At 36.1% G+C, this 18,658-nt stretch overlaps 3 protein-coding genes across 3 annotated transcripts in view; 2 read left to right on the top strand and 1 right to left on the bottom strand.

The window, feature by feature from the left end:
• LOC137388043 (uncharacterized) overlaps positions 1-10,984 on the top strand; it is a 96,096-nt gene extending 85,112 nt beyond the window's left edge. Inside the window, exons 5-12 of the mRNA XM_068074560.1 lie at positions 416-472; positions 584-646; positions 8,990-9,121; positions 9,689-9,763; positions 9,897-9,980; positions 10,208-10,301; positions 10,675-10,735; positions 10,913-10,984. Of these exons, the coding sequence (XP_067930661.1) occupies positions 416-472; positions 584-646; positions 8,990-9,121; positions 9,689-9,763; positions 9,897-9,980; positions 10,208-10,287 (491 nt within the window). The 3' untranslated portion in view covers positions 10,288-10,301; positions 10,675-10,735; positions 10,913-10,984. The remainder of the gene's footprint in view (positions 1-415; positions 473-583; positions 647-8,989; positions 9,122-9,688; positions 9,764-9,896; positions 9,981-10,207; positions 10,302-10,674; positions 10,736-10,912) is intronic.
• LOC137387305 (zinc finger protein 121-like) lies at positions 3,385-4,297 on the top strand. Its single transcript, XM_068073679.1, has one exon. It carries the CDS (start codon positions 3,437-3,439, stop codon positions 4,124-4,126), a length of 690 nt encoding a protein of 229 aa, XP_067929780.1. The 5' UTR covers positions 3,385-3,436; the 3' UTR covers positions 4,127-4,297.
• Positions 10,985-14,397: 3,413 nt separating the features above from the next.
• LOC137388044 (uncharacterized) lies at positions 14,398-17,661 on the bottom strand. Its single transcript, XM_068074561.1, has 6 exons — positions 17,569-17,661; positions 17,147-17,261; positions 16,881-16,964; positions 15,119-15,205; positions 14,849-14,978; positions 14,398-14,491 (listed from the first exon to the last, which is right to left on the bottom strand). Exons 3-6 carry the CDS (start codon positions 16,936-16,938, stop codon positions 14,398-14,400), a joined length of 369 nt encoding a protein of 122 aa, XP_067930662.1. The 5' UTR covers positions 16,939-16,964; positions 17,147-17,261; positions 17,569-17,661.
• Positions 17,662-18,658: the final 997 nt, after the last annotated feature.

Here is an 18,658-nt window from a genome sequence, read left to right on the forward strand (position 1 = left end):
CACTTATAGTTGTTGTATTATGTTTTTATATCTTCTGTACACATGTTTTCCTTAATCATGCCATCTACGGCCATGTTCTCCGTACCAATTTCTTGTTTATTAGTGTCCTTGATAACCATATTTATTTCTTGTCACTTTTTAGCTCTAATTCCTTTTTAGTCCATGTCTCTATAAATTTGCCAGATATTGTAATTTATACAACCATATCTGCTCTTTCTCGTATATATATGTCTTGGATTCCCATTCCTGTTATAACTAGTTCCACTATAGCCATATAGTATCATAACTACATAATATTTTATCATCATGCTTTTACCAGTCAGCTTAGAGCAAAGAATTTCTAGGCTGCTCCTCATACTTAGTTGAACTATAACTCCACTTGTAGTTAGTAATTTATCGATATTTTGTATTGTAGATGCTGATGTTACAGTAGAACCTGGTGATTCATCAATCAACAATGACAGTGATGAAGGTGGTCAAATATATTGCAGTTAATTTTTCATGAAACTCATTTCAACTTAATAAATATACAAGACAATTATCATTGTTATATTCTCTAGATGACCTCCCATAATTATTGTAGGGGTCGCAAAAGTGAGAACAGAGCCAAGATCTGATGTTGGTGCTGGTAACCTCTCCCCAACTGGTTAGTTAAAGATTTATTAGATAATAGTAATAACTGCTGTTGATTAGCTCTGATGTCTGTTAGTCGAATGAATATAATTACCTTCCTCTATTGTCTCACAAACTGGTTTATTACTAAAACTAAAATTTCCAATCTTACTATAATATATTGTGCTATTCTCTATTAAGCCACATACCTTTTCATAGATGTTATTTTTAGTACTGGTTGTCAGAGGATTTCAGTTTTATACAGCCAGTCATTTTTGTCCTGGTTGCTATATCGACATGTCTGGTCTTATATTTGCTATATTTGGTGGTCTCAACACTCCTATATTGGTAAAACGTTTCAACCGTTTGTCGATGCAACGTTTGCAGTGGTCATAGTCATTTTGAAATGTATTTGTTCATGGCTAAAATAGACAATAACATATTTGTTTTTGTATTCATGTGAAAAAGTGGAGCCTTTTGCGTAGTATTTTGGAAAATCATTTTGAAAAGATAATGACAGAACAATTTTTATAAGCTAAGTTTGTCTGTTGGACATGTTTAGCTCATGGTCTTCACAAACGCATGACCAAAGCATTGATGGCCTGATCATGACCCTATCCGAAAGTAAACTATTGGTTTCATGAAAGTATAAAATTGTGTATTTATCAGTTTGTCACATGATGGCACTTGTCTTTCAAGTTAGCTTTTCACTACATAAAGACTAATTTTAGATGAAACACTTCATGAGCTTCATTTTGTCGAATGTTTAAGCTTACTTCAGTATCTTTTTCTAGTCTTTGTATCAGAATTCATTGACTACACTCTTACAAACCTTCTAGGTTTGCTTTATTAACAATATGTACCAGCTGATTCCAAGTAAGTACATTTCGAATAAAACTGTTGATTACCGTAAAATCTCTAATTAAACGCCACTTCTATTTCAACACCACTTTCATTTGATCGCCACTTTAACAATCATTAATCGTCATGAAACCATTATATCGAGTGATTAGTAGAAAAGTTTCTACGAAATCGTATTAAAAATGTATCATTTACGCATATAACAATAATTTTTGTTGTTATCCAACTCGAAAGCTTTCCACTTCTTTTGTTTAAACTTTGAAAACAACACTATGGAAATAATTATTGACGGTCCGTGCTAATAGTAGTTCCTTGTAAACGCTGTCTTGATACTTCGAAGTATATGTATATAAAAAGACGGTTTAGATTTATGATGATAGATGAACGACTGGTTTTAGGCCAATGGTTACAATTAGGTAGCAAATTTTTTACGCTTTGCATTCAGCACGAATGCAACGCATTTGTGCTGAATGCAACGCGAAAACAGAAATGTGCAGAGCAATGTAGGAGTTTTGCTCTGACAAAAAATGTTTGGACGCAAATGTCAACTAGTTTGGCAATGCAGAAGAATAGTTGAGGTCCGAAAACATTGTAAAATGTATTGGACAATCAGAAAATGTCCGTTCCATCAAAAGCGACAATCAGAACGCAGCGATGTGCGCAAACGATGCCAATATTTTAGTTTTAAAAACTTCAGTTTTTGTTTTTGCATGTAATAAAAGTATGGTTTCTTTTATATCTCTTGTTCGTCAATATATTTTTGAAGCAGTTGGTAGATTATCATTCATTAACTTTTGAACTTGCAGGTTTACAGCATATTATTTAATAGTATCATTGCAGTCGTCTGATCTTACAACTTGTCGACGCTCGTAGCTCCTCTTCTATTGAACATGAAAGCTACTTTTGGCTGTAAACGGTAGCAATCATATCAATGAGTGTAATGAGTTTTTTTATGAAACATTGGTGCAAAGAGATCTAAAATAAAGGTATATCTTCAAATTTAGATTCAAAGAAAAATTGAAAGCTGCAACAAGTTTTCAAACAGGTCATATGCCATAATATCACTGCGAGTTAATTTTGAGCAATAGGTATCAACCGGTAGTGATATTTCTCTGTTTTTCAATGCATATTTATTTAGGGACCTTTAAGAAGTTGGAGGTAATTTAGCAAATTTATTGCATCCATAACGTTTAATATTGCACCCTTGGAACGAGAGGGCAAATTATAGGCAACAATCACTTCCCCCGTAACTGGCTAAATTTATCTTCTCACAATTCTGGCAAGCCGATTAAAAAATACAGCGCAAGCCTCTATTTAAACACCATATCCAATCGATCGCCACAATAAAGGAAGGATTGAGAAATCAAGCGCCATGGCGTTCAACTAGAGGTTTTACATTATATCAACTTATGTTGAAAGAGTAGATAGACTCGAGTGTCACGCCAAATTTTTTTAACCAAAATACATCTAGAGGCTGTTATTGTTATTTGTCCATATCAAGGATGTGGTTGTTGCAGCAGGAAGTAAGATGCACACTGAGATAGAAACATATTTAAATTTAGTCATCTGAAAAATCCTTTCATACTAAATGCTTTACATCTGATGGTTGTTCCTTTACCTTATACTGTGTGTTTAAATTATTGCATATGGTATATTAGGCATAGTTGCAATGAAAACTCTTGAAGAATTTTTTAATATTACTTGCACGGTATGATTGAGAGTTTTATGATATAACAATTATTGACTGTACCATACTACTTAGTCTGTGCCCAAAAAACTAACTTGTATTATAGGTAAAAATTCTGGACAGAAATCTTTTGAAAGAGATCAAAATGATAGATCTGGAAGATTGTTATACACTACCACTGTAAATACAACAATAAAAGGTCTCACTACAAGAAAACTTCTTCAGTGTGAGATATGCAGTGCTAGCTTTACTTGCCACAGTCATCTAACAAGACACATGAGAACACACACTGGAGAAAAACCGTTTCAGTGTGAGACATGCAGTAGTCGGTTTGCTCGTAGCCACAATCTAACAAGACACATGAGGACTCACACTGGAGAAAAACCGTTTCGGTGTAAGACATGCAGTAGGCGGTTTGCCCTTCGCCATGATCTAACAAGTCATACGAGGATTCATACTGGAGAAAAACCATTCCAGTGCAAGATATGCAGTAGTCAATTTGCTCATCGTCATACTCTAACACGTCACATGAAGACACATACTGGCGAGAAGCCATTTCAATGTAAGATATGCAGTAGTCAGTTTGCTCAAAGCAGTGATCTAACAAGTCATATGAGGACTCACACTGGAGAGAAGCCTTTTCAGTGCAAGATATGCAGTAGTCGGTTTGCTCAAAGCAGTAATCTAACAACTCATATGATGACTCACACTGGAGAGAAGCCTTTCCAGTGCGAGATATGCAGTAGTCGGTTTGCTCAAAGCAGTACCCTAACAAGTCATATGAGGACTCACACTGGAGAGAAGCCTTTTCAGTGCAAGATATGCAGTAGTCGGTTCGCTCATCGCCAATACCTAACAAGTCATAAGAGGACTCACACTGGAGAGAAGCCTTTTCAGTGCAAGATATGCAGTAGTAAATTTACTCAACGCTATCAATTCAAAAGGCATATGAAAACTCATACTTGATATGAGCCATTTAACTAAAAGACAACTGTACATGTTCAAATGTATTTGGATACACTCATATATTTGAATTTGGTTGTAAGAATATTGTATTGTCAGCTGTCTCTTTGTTGTGTGATAACATCTGCTGTATATATTTAGCTATGATTTAATTATCTATGTGTGGTAAAATATATCGAGCTTTGTGTTAAAAAGTTACAGGTATGTTTTTTATTAATTAGCAAATCTAGGTTCATTTTGGTTGGACCAAATTGAACACGACTTACAACAGCAACTTTTTGGACATGGGTAACATTGGCTGATCCTTTCGACCAAACCTAGTGACGTTGTGAACGTCGAATCAATTACTTTTGTAATTATGCTTTTGTTGTCAAGTTTTAATCTCTATAGTGCATGAAGTTTCTCACAAGCCTGCTGAGCAATAGTTCACAAAACAGCTAAGGTTTCTGGTTACTTTTATAAAAAGATTCAGTCAAAATTCAGCTTTATTGTGTGATTCTCTGGCCTGCTTAATAATAGTCGTGGCTGCAGATAACATTAAATATTCTGGTTTCAAGGCTTTTTTAATTATGGAAAATATTTTTTATAAGCTGCCAATATGTATAGGCTACACCCAGTGTTGGGCCGGTAAAGATTTATCCGCTTTTACCGACATCGAGTGGTTATCGGTATCCGAAAAATCAATCATTTTCGGTGGCAGCTAGTTGTCCGCAGCCAGTTTGATATGATTGGTATTTATCCGTGAAAGCCTATCAGTAATTGGTTATCCGAAAATATTTTGTATCTGACAGGCTACAGCATTACCAGCGAGGTGTGGGCACGGGAGAATCTCCTTCACAATGAGCTGCTTATGAAAGAGCTCATTTAGCGTCTCACCCACAATCGCTCTGTAACGGAACGAGAAAGCAATGAGAAAAATCGTGCGTAAATTGATGTTATGGTTAATAGCAGAAACGCATCTTTGAGGAACGCGCTAATCAAAGAGGGTGGCTCAGCGCACATTGGCAATCACAACTTTTTTCTCAGAAATTCTGAAAACCACACATGCGAATTATATGATAACTCTTTCTTCAACGAACATTACCACACTACCTATAGGTATCTAGTATTATATTACGTTCTACATTGGTAAAATGTAAAACAACATATGTGTTGTATATTTTATCAAATATAAATAAAAATAATATATATTTGATTTATCTCCCTACCTGCGTTATATAAAAATGTGCAGTAGGTAAGCTCAAGTTAAACACACACTTAAAACCATATGCAGTGTACCGAACTACAATACCGACATTACTGAACTTTCTTAGTTGGCAGCAGATACCAAAGATGGTAAATACCGAGGATACCGACACCAGGAAAACTGATAAAAAAGTGCAAGGATATCCTATTCGGCACTAAATTATATACCGGCCCAACACAACTATACATGAAGCTTTAAAGGTTTTCTAGCAACAAAGTTCATATTACGGTTATTTGATATCACAAGGTTTACCATGCCTTCCTCTGCTGTGTTGTAGGTGCAAAATATGTGGAAATGTGATTACAAGCTCTTAAAAGCTCAAAAGTGAACAGTTAATAGCTGTCAATTCAAAAACGCTGTAGTTTGAATCAATTTATTTCTCTGACGTCCTCAAACAATTCGGTTATTGTTTTGACACGTGGTGTCATTACGTGAAATGAAAGGTCAATAAACGGCTCAATAAAAAACGTTTCGTAGCGCTAGTTTATGACAAACATTTTGGGTTTCACCGAAAATCTTGTATCAATTATAGATGCTCCATACTTTACAATATTTTTTCGGCTGGGTCTAATAGTCTAGTTGCAATCTGATCATATAACCCACATATCCTGCCGAACAGGGAGAATAGTTTTTGCAACATTTTTTGACAATCACAGGTGACCAAGAGTCTCCTCGTGTTTATTAGATGATGATATGCCATCCTTCGAGCTAAGGTTTAAAAATTAAACAATTTACATGGTGGGTTTTGAGATATTAGTGCTCATAACGACAGTATTACAATGATGATGAAATAAACGTGCAAGTAAAGTAGACATGGTTTTATTGAAAGCGAGAAGTATATTTATGAAAATATTTTGACTACTGAGGTTGCATGAAAGTGTAAACAGAAGACATCGTGTTCAACTACGTCCCATTTGAGCCATTTTTAAATGGTTTTCTATCTAAGTAGTTTTATATTTTTGTTTGTGACTTTCCAACATACAAACGAACATTTTTGTGTAAGTTTTGTTAAGTACCGCGCGAGTCAGAAAACAGATAATTACTTATATTGATGACATCATAGCCAATCAAGATTTAGCTTTTCGTGATGACACAGATAATTAAAATAGCATCATTGACTGATGACGGTGAACGTAATAGTTTTGTGAGAGTAAGGAAAATTTTAGAGGATCGTTTTAGCTTCGAAGCGATCATAGCTTCACATAGCTTCATCAATGCACAAAGTGTGGATACATTGATTTTTTGCATAGTGCTATTGGTTAACATGTTAGCACAGTAAAATATAAAACAAAAGTGTTCTAGATATGTTTGAAGTTGAAGAAATTATTGTATACATATCATGAAGCAAAATCGGCAATTTTCGATCAAAGGCTGGCAGTAGGCCGATAGCTAAATTTGTACATGGGCAGCAGTTAAAGGGTAGCTCACTGCAAACACAATTTGGAGAGGTGAAGACCGTGAAAGCTATCTAGCAACCTCATTAGTCTAACACACAGCCAAGTTTTCAAATCCTGTTGATTAAAAATCACCCAATCACTAATCAGTTTTATTGCATTTCTGAAATTACACACCTTATAAAGACCCAGCATGCGTACCCATAGGTATAGCAAAATAACAGTGTATATTGCATGAAATACTACTCTACTAGTAGTAAAAATATTACGGAATCGGTAGTATGACCTCACGATATACTACCTATGCAGTGATTATCCGAGTGCGAATACTACAGATAACGTAGTAAGCCTCAATTTATCAGAACGCATATAAAACAATGATCTCTCAGGTATTAATGCAGTTAGTCACCACGTAAACATTGGAGCACAGTGTCATAGACCTGTGTATGGGCTGTATTAAAATAGGAAGGAAATTAAAATGGTCATGGATTTGAGTCTAAAACAAAGGTAGTTTTGGGGTCGTGTTTCATGCTCATACTTATTATCTTAGAGTCGCAAGGTTCTAACAAATTACAAAACTAAAAACTAAAAGACTGCGAACTAGACTACAACAGAACGTAAGTATTCCGCGACAAGATATGATTGATAAATTGTTAAGTAAATAATCAATGTAGGTACACGTTTGATAAGAACAGTAAGCAATTGCTAGATTTTAACAAATAAAACGTAGGAATTTAAATTAATCGCTTTTTAGTAAAGGTCGTGTGACGTGCCTAAGATGATCCTGAACTCTTTATGGATTAAAAATAATACTAAAACAGAAAAAATGTCCCCTTTTTCGGCCCAAGATGAAAGGTTAATACTTGAGAGTGTATAAATACAATCTACAGTGTAATTGTTCCTGTACAGATTTTTACAGTGTTATATTGGTACAAAATTGTAACGATAATATAATAATATATACAGAATGATACTTGAAAATAAAAATTGTATGAGTATTAGATTGACAATTTTTGTGGTTTATATTCTATCATCTGGATTGAGTATTGTTAGAACATAAGTCTTTTCGTGAGATTAAGGAACAAACAGGCTGATGTTCTAACACGTCACTAGGTGCCGTGCCTAGTGAAATTAGTATTTGATTTTAATGGATTCAAATGAAATCATGAATAAAATTATTTATTTATTAACAAATTTTAATAATTCAAATAAAAGATACTCGGAGTACGATGTACCGTTTGGTACTTTGTGTATATATATTATTATTATTCTCCGTAGTACCAATCTCGCATTTTATCTTGTATTTTATTCCTTCTAAAAATCTTAATGCCAAAATTTAATACTCGTGTTAATCATAATTAATTATACATTGTATTTTATAGGTAGTGGCTCTCGTTTTACTTTCTATTAACGCTCTCGGTGGGTGGGCTAAAACAGGCCCGTTTTAGAATATCGTTATCCATTACAACGATATCTAATCTAATCTAAAATTTTCCCACTACACCCTTCTATAGAAAGAAGGAAAGGTGTGGGAACTCTTTTATTACAAAAATTCTTTACTAAAAACCTCTCAGGTCTCGAGTTGTTCTCGGCCAAAAAGAATTAAAAAACGCATTTGTCCGGATTGTTGGCACAAACAGACCTGCTTTCTGTCGAGTGTTGTGGTGCTTGATAGTATTTTTAAAATCAGGGACCGTAAATTTCCTTTTCACTGTTTTTAAATAAAATGCACACCTAATATCTTTTCGCCGTTTAGCTAAACTCTCGATCCCTGTATTTGCTCTTATTTCTGTAAAACTGACTTGCCCCTTTAGTTTAAAAATGAACCTTAAAGCGGTGTTCTGTATTTTCTCAAGTCTTTTGATATCTTTTGATATCAAAATATGATATAAGTATTGATATGAATATAAAATAGATAGAAGAAAGTTCAGTTTGAGTTATATCTATTTTCGTTTTTTTGTAAATAAAAATAAGGATTGGGAATAAAATTCAATTAATATAATTTTCTGAACAGTGAACAGAACAGGGAACACGACTGTTGGGTTAGTGAGAACTGTCTGTCTGCACTGAACCTGTGATTCCGTTTGGGTAAAACAATCAATTATTTCATTGTTTTCATCGTGGGAGTTTGTCATAAAATATTATTCTTTGCCCTGATTCTGATTTTTTTGTATAGTTTTTACATTTTGTAACTTACATACAGCACATAGGGCCTATAATTTGCAGAACTAAGAAGAGCAGCAGAGGAACCAGCAGAACAACAATCAACAGGAGAGTCAGCGATAAAAGGACCGGCCATGCTATATGAGACTGGGCGATGGGTGCCATTGCAGGAACTGCAGCTTGAAGATATTCTCAGTAAGATCGCAACACCAGTTGCAATATCGTGTTGCCATTGTCATCAGTCAATATGTGTTATGCTTATGATACATTTGTTGTCACCTTTGAATACTGTAGAAAGTACTGAAACCTCAAACAAGTTATGTTGCTGGGTCCAGTTGGATAGTGGGTGTCAGCGACACCATTCTTTTGAAGTCTGAGTATTTGAAAAAACCTGTTATCTGTGTCCAAAAGTGTATGCGTGTCATATCAAAAAGCTTAATATTTTGGTACTGTGTGCACTCATACGTTAGACTGCAGGCCATGTTTAGTCTGTAGGTCAACTTTGATATTTCATGGCATGTATTAGTTCATTTACCTCCAATTATTAGTTTACTACCATGTTGCTGTTAGAGGAAATGATGAGACCTAATGTTTTCGAAGCGGTTCCATTTGTAGTATGATTATACTTTCAAAATACATTCAGCCCAAGAGTCAACTGATAAGATCTGCGTGTCACTACGCAACTTTCTTATGATCAGTATTACATTTATGTATATATTAGATCAATTAGTTCTAATTTGTCTATACTTTTTATTTTGTAAGTTGCAGATCACAGGCAGATGGCAGAAGAAGACACAGATATGACAGAAGAGCCAACAGAAGAAACTTTTGACAGGGGTGAGAATAATCCCTAATTTTACCATAGCTATTCTAGGAACAATGGTTTGCAAAAACTTGTCTACCAAAGCAGGTCTCCTGGGAAAAAATTCATGTGATCTGCTGTTAACTGTGGTTTAAATTATATTCTTAGGTGAAGAACGAAAGCTTGACCAAGGAGATGAAGGCACGAGAGAGAAGCGTAAGCGACCAAACGCAGAAAACCATGAAAAACAAGGTGATTGTGGAACAGTCAAAATTTAGAAGGGGTAGAAAGTCCCAAACATGAGGAATTGTTTTTACCATGAAGTGACAAGCATGTTATACGGCAGGGGATAGCTTGAAATTTTGTTAATATTATTTTATCTACCCACCCCTTGGTAAACCTGTTGCTTGGTTTTCTTTTATCACCTGATCGTTTAAAAACAGAAGGCCTGTACCTCAAATTTAAAGTTCTTGTTATAGTTGATAAAGCAAAGCAGTGGAAAGGAGCAGAGAAAGAAATGGAGCAGCAGAGAAAGCAAGAGGACCAAAATGTCTGCTGACAATGAACAAGGAAGTGAGTTTAGAACTTTAAAGCCCTAGTAGGGAATGGGGAAGGTGTACTTCATGTAAAATATGAATCATTCTAAGGATTTGCTGTATGCCATTGTATCGTATGTATTGATGCATTTCACTTAGCATTCCACTAGTGGAAGTTAAAATGCAGTGTGAAATGCACTTGCATTACAAGTGGCCCCAGCTCTGTATTGTAATGAGTACCTCTAAAGTATGCTAAGATGACTATTTTCGTTTTGGATCATGTTGGATAATGTGACAGATTTTGGTGGGATAACAAAATTCTATCTTTTTTTATCTTATCCTTGTTTGGATAAAGTTGCTTGGAAGGATGTTCGTCTCTGTGTTCCATACTCAACATAACAGTTTTGTAGTAGAACAACTTACACGCTACTCAGTCAGAGTCCGCCACTTCCCTGACGACAACCTCACAGAGTATGTTATGAAGTTTTGATCTATTACATCATCTATGCTACTATTTGTCTGCTGATTTTGTTATATCTGTAAGTAGACTGAGTTGAACGAAAAAACTTGAAGACAATGCTACATCTACCTACCTGTGTAATACGTTGGCCTGACATTCACATATTATACATCATACATTGTTTGCAGGTTTAACAACTAGTTGTGTTCGCTATTAACGGAGCGATCGGAATTAGCCAACTGACTGAGTACAATTGGCACGGCTATAGCCAGCTCGGCTAACATGATCAAATTTAGCACAGTTGACACTGTTTTGGCTATTAACGACAAAGTATGCTCGATTATTAAGGCTATACTTGGCTCCGCTAAAACCAGACGAGTTATTGCTTATATACAGAATCTGAGTTACATACGTATGACCAGCCGAGGTTAAAGGAGGCCGGGCTTAAAGCATATATAAAGGAAGAAATGAGCAAAACTAACCAGAGCACCTGGAAGTTTAACCCCATGCAGTTATACGTTTGTCTCATATTTAACTGTATCATTATATATTTACTGATAAATATATACTTTCATTGCCTCTGATTATTGATAATATTTAAACAAAATCATATTTGCTTGGGCACTGGGCTGCTTCTGCAAAGTCAGAGAATTCAACAAACCCAATCATAGAGCCGTGAACTCAACTATCAGTCATACACATATCAGACATGCTGATTTCAAATATGCTGTCATAGTTTGTTTGCGTGTAATAATTTAGCCTGAATAACTGTCGAATATCGTAATTGTCTCCCCAATGATCGTCTCCCCACTCCACACTGCTTAATTTGATCCCAGACAAATTGACACGTAACTAGCCAACCGCAAATATGAGGATAGTTTGATCATTGGTTTTGTTATTCTGTCAAGATGATTGATGGAAGCACAACAGAAGACATTGGTGATCTTTTTCTGGCTCTGATTAATGATGATATTTAAACAAAATCATATTTGGTTGGGCACCGGGCTGCTTCTGCAAAGTCAGAGAATTCAACAAACCCAATCATAGAGCCGTGAACTCGAAACTATCAGTCATACACATATCAGACATGCTGTTTCCAAATATGCTCTCATAGTTTGTTTGCGTGTAATAGTTTAGCCAGTGTAACTGTCGAATATCGTAATCGTCTCCCCACTGATCGTCTCCCCAATGCTTAAATTGATCCCAGACAAATTGACACGTAACTAGCCAACCGCAACTATAAGGATAGTTTGATCATTGGTTTTGGTATTTTGCCAAGATGATTGATGGAAGCACAACAGAAGACATTGGTGATCTTTTTCTGGCTCTGATCAATGGTGGTATTTAAACAAAATCATATTTGGTTGGGCACCGGGCTGCTTCTGCAAAGTCGGTGAATTCAACAAACCCAATCATAGAGCCGTGAACTCAAAACTATCAGTCATACACATATCAGACATGCTGATTTCAAATATGCTGTCATAGTTTGTTTGCGTGTAATAGTTCAGCTTGAATAACTGTCGAGTATCGTAATCGTCTCCCCACTGATCATCTCCACCCTCCACACTGCTTAATTTAATCCCAGACAAATTGACACGTAGCTAGCCAACCGCAAATATGAGGATAGTTTGATCATTGGTTTTGTTATTCTGTCAAGATGATTGATGGAAGCACAACAAAAGACATTGGTGATCTTTTTCTGGCTCTGATTAATGATGATATTTAAACAAAATCATATTTGGTTGGGCACCGGGCTGCTTCTGCAAAGTCAGAGAATTCAACAAACCTAATCATTGAGCCGTGAACTCAAAACTATCAGTCATACACATATCAGACATGCTGATTTCAAATATGCTGTCATAGTTTGTTTGCGTGTAATAGTTTAGCTTGAATAACTGTCGAATATCGTAATCGTCTCCCCAATGATCGTCTCCCCACTCCACACTGCTTAATTTGATCCCAGACAAATTGACACGTAACTAGCCAACCGCAAATATGAAGATAGTTTGATCATTGGTTTTGGTATTCTATCAAGATGATTGATGGAAGCACAACAGAAGACATTGGTGATCTTTTTCTGGCTCTGATTAATGGTGGTATTTAAACAAAATCATATTTGGTTGGGCACCGGGCTGCTTCTGCAAAGTCAGAGAATTCAACAAACCTAATCATAGAGCCGTCAACTGGAAACTATCAGTCATACACATATCAGACATGCCGATTTCAAATATGCTGTCTTAGTTTGTGTGCATGTATTAGTTTAGCCTGAGTAACTGTCGAGTATCGTAATCGTCTCCCCACTGATCGTCTCCACACTGCCTAATTTGATCCCAGACAAATTGACATGTAATTAGCCAACCGCAACTATGAGGATAGTTTGATCATTGGTTTTGGTATTCTGTCAAGATTATTGATGGAAGCACAACAGAAGATATTGGTGATCTTATTTTGGCTCTGATTAATGATGATATTTAAACAAAATCATATTTGGTTGGGCACCGGGCTGCTTCTGCAAAGTCAGAGAATTCAACAAACCTAATCATAGAGCCGTCAACTCGAAACTATCAGTCATACACATATCAGACATGCCGATTTCAAATATGCTCTCATAGTTTGTGTGCGTGTAATAGTTTAGTCTGAGTAACTGTCGAGTATCATAATCGTCTCCACACTGCTTAATTTGATCCCAGACAAATTGACACATAACTTGCCAACCGCAAATATGAGGATAGTTTGATCATTGGTTTTGGTATTCTGTCAAGATGATTGATGGAAGCACAACAGAAGACATTGGTGATTTTTTTCTGGCTCTGATTAATGGTGGTATTTAAACAAAATCATATTTGGTTGGGCACCGGGCTGCTTCTGCAAAGTCAGAGAATTCAACAAACCCAATCATAGAGCCGTGAACTCAAAACTATCAGTCATACACATATCAGACATGCCGATTTCAAATATGCTCTCACAGTTTGTGTGCGTGTAATAGTTTAGCCTGAGTAACTGTCGAGTATCGTAATCGTCTCCACACTGCTTAATTTGATCCCAAACAAATTGACACGTAACTAGCCAACCGCAAATAAGAGGATAGTTTGATCATTGGTTTTGGTATTCTGTCAAGATGATTGATGGAAGCACAATAGAAGACATTGGTGATCTTTTTCTGGCTCTGATCAATGGTGGTATTTAAACAAAATTATGTTTTGTTGGGCACCGGGCTGCTTCTGCAAAGTCAAAGAATTCACAAGTTAAAAAGGACTAAAACTATAGCCTTGGACAAAATCGTATACTTTTGAGCACTGAAATTATTTGTAAGGTAAAAGTATTTTATCGTACTATCAACTATATCGAGATCAATGGTCAACTCGAGATGGTCAATGGTCGAGATCAACTTTTCTTTTATACAATATTGATACATGTATTTTACAATAACAATATTTTTATGATAACAGTTTGCCGATTTACACTACAATCATACCAAATGTTGAAATTAAAAAGTTGAAGGTTCATTGCAAAGCAGACAAGCGGTGACTGCGACTATCTATACATGTTATATATGTTATATATTACAAAAGCTGACAATGGTATGTGAAAGCTTGCTGTATCAATGTTGGCAATTGTGCACTAGCAACATATTGTATTTCGTTCTATCCTATCATGCCTTCATTATTTGTGATCAATCGTCATCGACATCACTCTCTAATTCTGACTCCTCAAACTCTACATTATCATCTACATCTGGCTGGTCAATCTGAATTAGCAAGCAATCTCTGATTTTGGAAACAAGCTCCTTAGTCAACCAAGACTTATTCTGCCTTGTTTCTAACTTATCATTGATGTATTCAATGAGGTTGTCTCTCTCTGTAAGTAGTAGTTCTACTTCTTCATATCATCTACTGATCCTACAATAATATATACAAACTAATAGAGAAGAATAAGCAGGTTGCCAAAGCAATATGGAAAAAAAACAATGGAGGAAACTGCAATAGAACACCTCATCTCTCCTGTTGTAAAAAGTACAAATTTTTAGGGAAGGGAATGACTTTCAAGCTGTATGAAGTTTATTTTCTATGTGAACTGCTGGCCACCCTCTGTTCCTTCCAAAATTATGCACTTTTCAAACTCACCGATGGTGAAGATCCACTGCTGCTAGCAAGCCTGGACTGATTTCGGGTGCTGAAACCCTCCAAGGAAAATATAGGGTGTCCTTGACTTGAATAAGTTCCTTCTTGCTTACTTTCTTCCCTTTTTTTCTACCTGTTCAAAATGATGATATTTCAACAACTACGATCATAATCATTCTGACCCATCATATATAAATATAAGTCTGTTGTACTAACTAGCTAATTTTTCCTAAAACTCAAACATTTTGATATAAAATTTACCACAATGATTACCTGACAGATACTTGTCCACCTCACTTTCAAACTGCCCTTTGACTTTGGTCAACATGTCGCGGTGTCTCTTTCTGGTCTTGGACGAATCTGAAACAATAACAATATTCATAGCTTAAGTTGAGAGTAAAAACAGTTTTTCAACGCAGCCATTAGAGTTGTCTGTAGATCCAGCAGAAGCTTTGACCGGGGAAGCCAAGGTTATATTTCAGCTCCTCATGATAATAATCTTTAGTAAAACATTGTGAAGTTGCTTGGGTCAGTTGTTCTTTGGCCAAAGAATTTGTTTCTGCCGTTGTTCCAGGCTTTAAAGTAGATGTTTAGGCCATAAATTTTTTTTGTAGATTCATTGCTGCACATGACTGAGGTCTAGTCTTTTGACAAAGTGGAATTATTGGCTAACTTTTTGAACTAAACATGGCTTGGGACCTACCCTAACAGTCAAGGGTAGGCAGCTCAACATACTCAAAACCTCTAATAACCCCAAAACCTTTTTAAGGTGGCGGTCAATTGGAGGTGGCGTTAAAATAGAAGCTGGCAGTTTATTTTTCAAATGGCTCGTCAAAATTTTCGGAAGGCAAATTTAGCACTATTACGGGCGAAACAAATGTCGCCTATATTTTGCTCTCTTTTTTCAGTGTAGCGATATTAAACCTTTTGGATGCAATAAATCTGCTAACTTGCCTCTAACTTGCCCAAGATCGCTTAATAAATGTACTTCGAGAACATACAAAACCAACTTTTTATGTGCAATAGAAGTGGAGTTACGAGCATCGATCTATCGTAAGCGGTGTTAAAAATAGCTGCATGGACGCAATTAATTAAATAACATGCTATAGATCTGCATATTTATAAATTATTCAATAACAATCTATCAAATGATACAAATATTTATGAACAAATGACAAACGAATTATACTTATATTACATGCAGAAACAAAAGTTAACGTTTTTAACACAAAAATATTTCCATCGTTTGCTCGAATAGCTGCGTTCTGATTGTTGCTTTCGATGGAGCGAATGTCTTTTAGTTGTCCAATACCTTCCACAATATCTTCTGACCTCAACTCTTCTTTTGCACTGCTGAACTAGTCGATACTAACTTCCAAACAAATTTCTTATCATATTTTTAACACCCTGCATTTAGCACGAACACAACGCGTAAAATTTGCTTAGTAAACGTAACCTTAGATTGAAGTAGCTCGACCGCATCAAACAAGGAACCACTATTAGCTTGTGACAGTAATTATTTCTATAGCGTTGCTTTGAAAGTTCATCTACTATCGTAAATTTAAGCCGTTTTTCTATGTAGGCTTCTTCGAAGTAGAAAGAACGCGTTAAACAGATAACTACTTCTAGCCTGAGATCGTTATTGATTATTTCTATGGTGCCGCTTTCAAAGTTTTAACGAAAAAAATGAAAAGCTTTGAAATTGAATAACAAGAGAATTATTTGTTATTGATATAAATGATTCGTTAATAATACATTTTTGTGGACACTTTTCTACGGATCAGTTGATATTATGGGCTCGTTATGATCAAAAAGGTCCAAGTGGTGGTCAAATGGAAGTGGCATTCAATTGAAGAGTGGCGGTCTATTTTTCAATCTTTCTCTCAGGGTGACGGTCAATTAGAGGTATCGTTCAAATAGAGACAGCGTTTAATTAAAGGTTTTACGGTAACTTATGAAAAATGTTGGATATCAGTTTGCATGTGTACCACTGATTTCGATGGATTAAAACTTCTGTCAAAAAGTACATTATTACCTGGGTCACTCAATATACTTGATACTAATCTTTGGTAGCGACAGGCAAGCTCCTCCATCTTCCGCTCCTGTGGTGTTATATCGCCTAGAAAAGAATACTAAAAATAAACTAATTTACATTTCCACCGGTAGGAAAACTACAAAAAAGCAAAATAACTTTTTTTGCTGCACTGGGACTGGACACTGGATTTTTTGGTTTTCTGTACTGTAAACCCTGAACGAATGCAACCAATTGAATCGTATTGCAAATGCCAACATAGTTATTACCTTCTCCAATCTTTGAATATTCCTCTCCTAGCTGTTCAATCTAAGCCTCACTCTTTTTCAAGTCTCCACACATCACAACAAACTGCTCCTCCATTTCCTTAATTTCTCTCTTCATCTACAAAATACAAAAATTGGTTGAACCTTCCCATTGGTTAGCCTGATTGAGGTATGAGTCCTGATGCAAGCTTCTGCCCATCATGCCTGGCATCAAGTTAATTAGTTCTGTTTACCCCGGATGAAGATATGGTTCACAGCAATTATTTCAATCAGTAACAAAACCAGATACGGAACTTCTTCAATTTATCATTTTCTAGACATGAAATAGAAGTGTTAGTAACCAATACTCTTCTTTGGAAGCAAAGCTCATACCACAAATTCTGTTTACCAAATTACCAAGTCTCAAATGAAATACACCTTGTTACATTGCTCAACTGTGTTGCAATCCACACTGGAAGTTCCAAAAGCTAGCGGCTATTCCAGAACTTAGCACTCTGTGTTATCCTCTCCCTACGCACTATTGCAGACAATGAAAAGATAGGTATCCAAACATACACCACAGCATAACAACAGAAATGGGTCTCAGTTTGCATGTATTGAGAGGTAAAGCAGTTCATTGTCTAATTACTCAGTCTATTGAGAGAAGTTGCTGGCCTCCTTCCCCCTATTCAAGTCACACCTGCAGTCAATGTTATACATCAGTGTAGGTCAAAATTGGTAATCACAAAAGTCCCAGACACCTGACCAGACACAATTCATAGACACATGAAAATCTGCTATCGAAATGACATGATGCTTACTCTCACATTGGTAGGCTTCAGGTCAACCATCATCCACAATTAACCATAATCTTATGCCAAAACAACACCCTCCTCACTTTGAGTCAACCGAAATAGCATTTCTCAAATGTGTGACAGAGAAAAGGTGAACACATCTGGTGCTTAGGGCAGTAATTGTTAGTTTGACATTTGAGTTGCCTGAATTTGTCACTTATATTATGGGTTGGGTTAGACAATATGAAGTACTTTGCCTGATAATATAGCTTGTCTGGGAATGTTGAGTGAGTGAATGGTTGGTGAAACTCATGTCGGACAATGGTCAGTGCTAGCAATGCCAACTGTTTAAATAACTTATGCGGAATTCATGAAATGGTCAGTCATGGAATGCTACAAAACGCACCTGCAGAATGAGACTTTCAAGTGACAGGACCTAAACGTGAAAGGTAACTGTTAGCTTGTTCACAGGTTTCTCCAGTTGAGCGACCAGTTCCCTTTACCACCTTACCACTCAATTTCATCTGAAAATACAATTGTTATAAAAATGTTATTCACTAACTGACATCGCTAAGGCCTGAGCCAACCACTGTGGGGGGGGGTAGAAGAAAGTCTGGTGGCATTGCAACATTTGTTGAAGTGAAAGTGGTTTTCCGCTTTGCCTGTGCCAAAATCTTACATCAGTAGTTTATTTATGACTAAGCAAAAAAAAACTTTTTTCATGCAGGTTTTTGGAAGCACT

Source organism: Watersipora subatra, chromosome 2, assembly GCF_963576615.1.
Source record: "Watersipora subatra chromosome 2, tzWatSuba1.1, whole genome shotgun sequence".
Lineage (NCBI taxonomy): Eukaryota > Metazoa > Bryozoa > Gymnolaemata > Cheilostomatida > Watersiporidae > Watersipora > Watersipora subatra.

What these genes read in the sequence shown, in the direction of transcription:
- LOC137387305 (XM_068073679.1), top strand. Translation starts at nt 3,437, where the DNA reads ATGAGAACACACACTGGAGAAAAACCGTTTCAGTGTGAGACATGCAGT.
- LOC137388044 (XM_068074561.1), bottom strand. Translation starts at nt 16,938, where the DNA reads ATGGAGGAGCTTGCCTGTCGCTACCAAAGATTAGTATCAAGTATATTG. An exon ending in AAGTATATTGAGTGACCCAG is followed by an intron (nt 15,206 to 16,880) that starts GTAATAATGTAC and finishes TTATTGTTTCAG; the next exon opens with ATTCGTCCAAGACCAGAAAG. An exon ending in GGTGGACAAGTATCTGTCAG is followed by an intron (nt 14,979 to 15,118) that starts GTAATCATTGTG and finishes CATTTTGAACAG; the next exon opens with GTAGAAAAAAAGGGAAGAAA.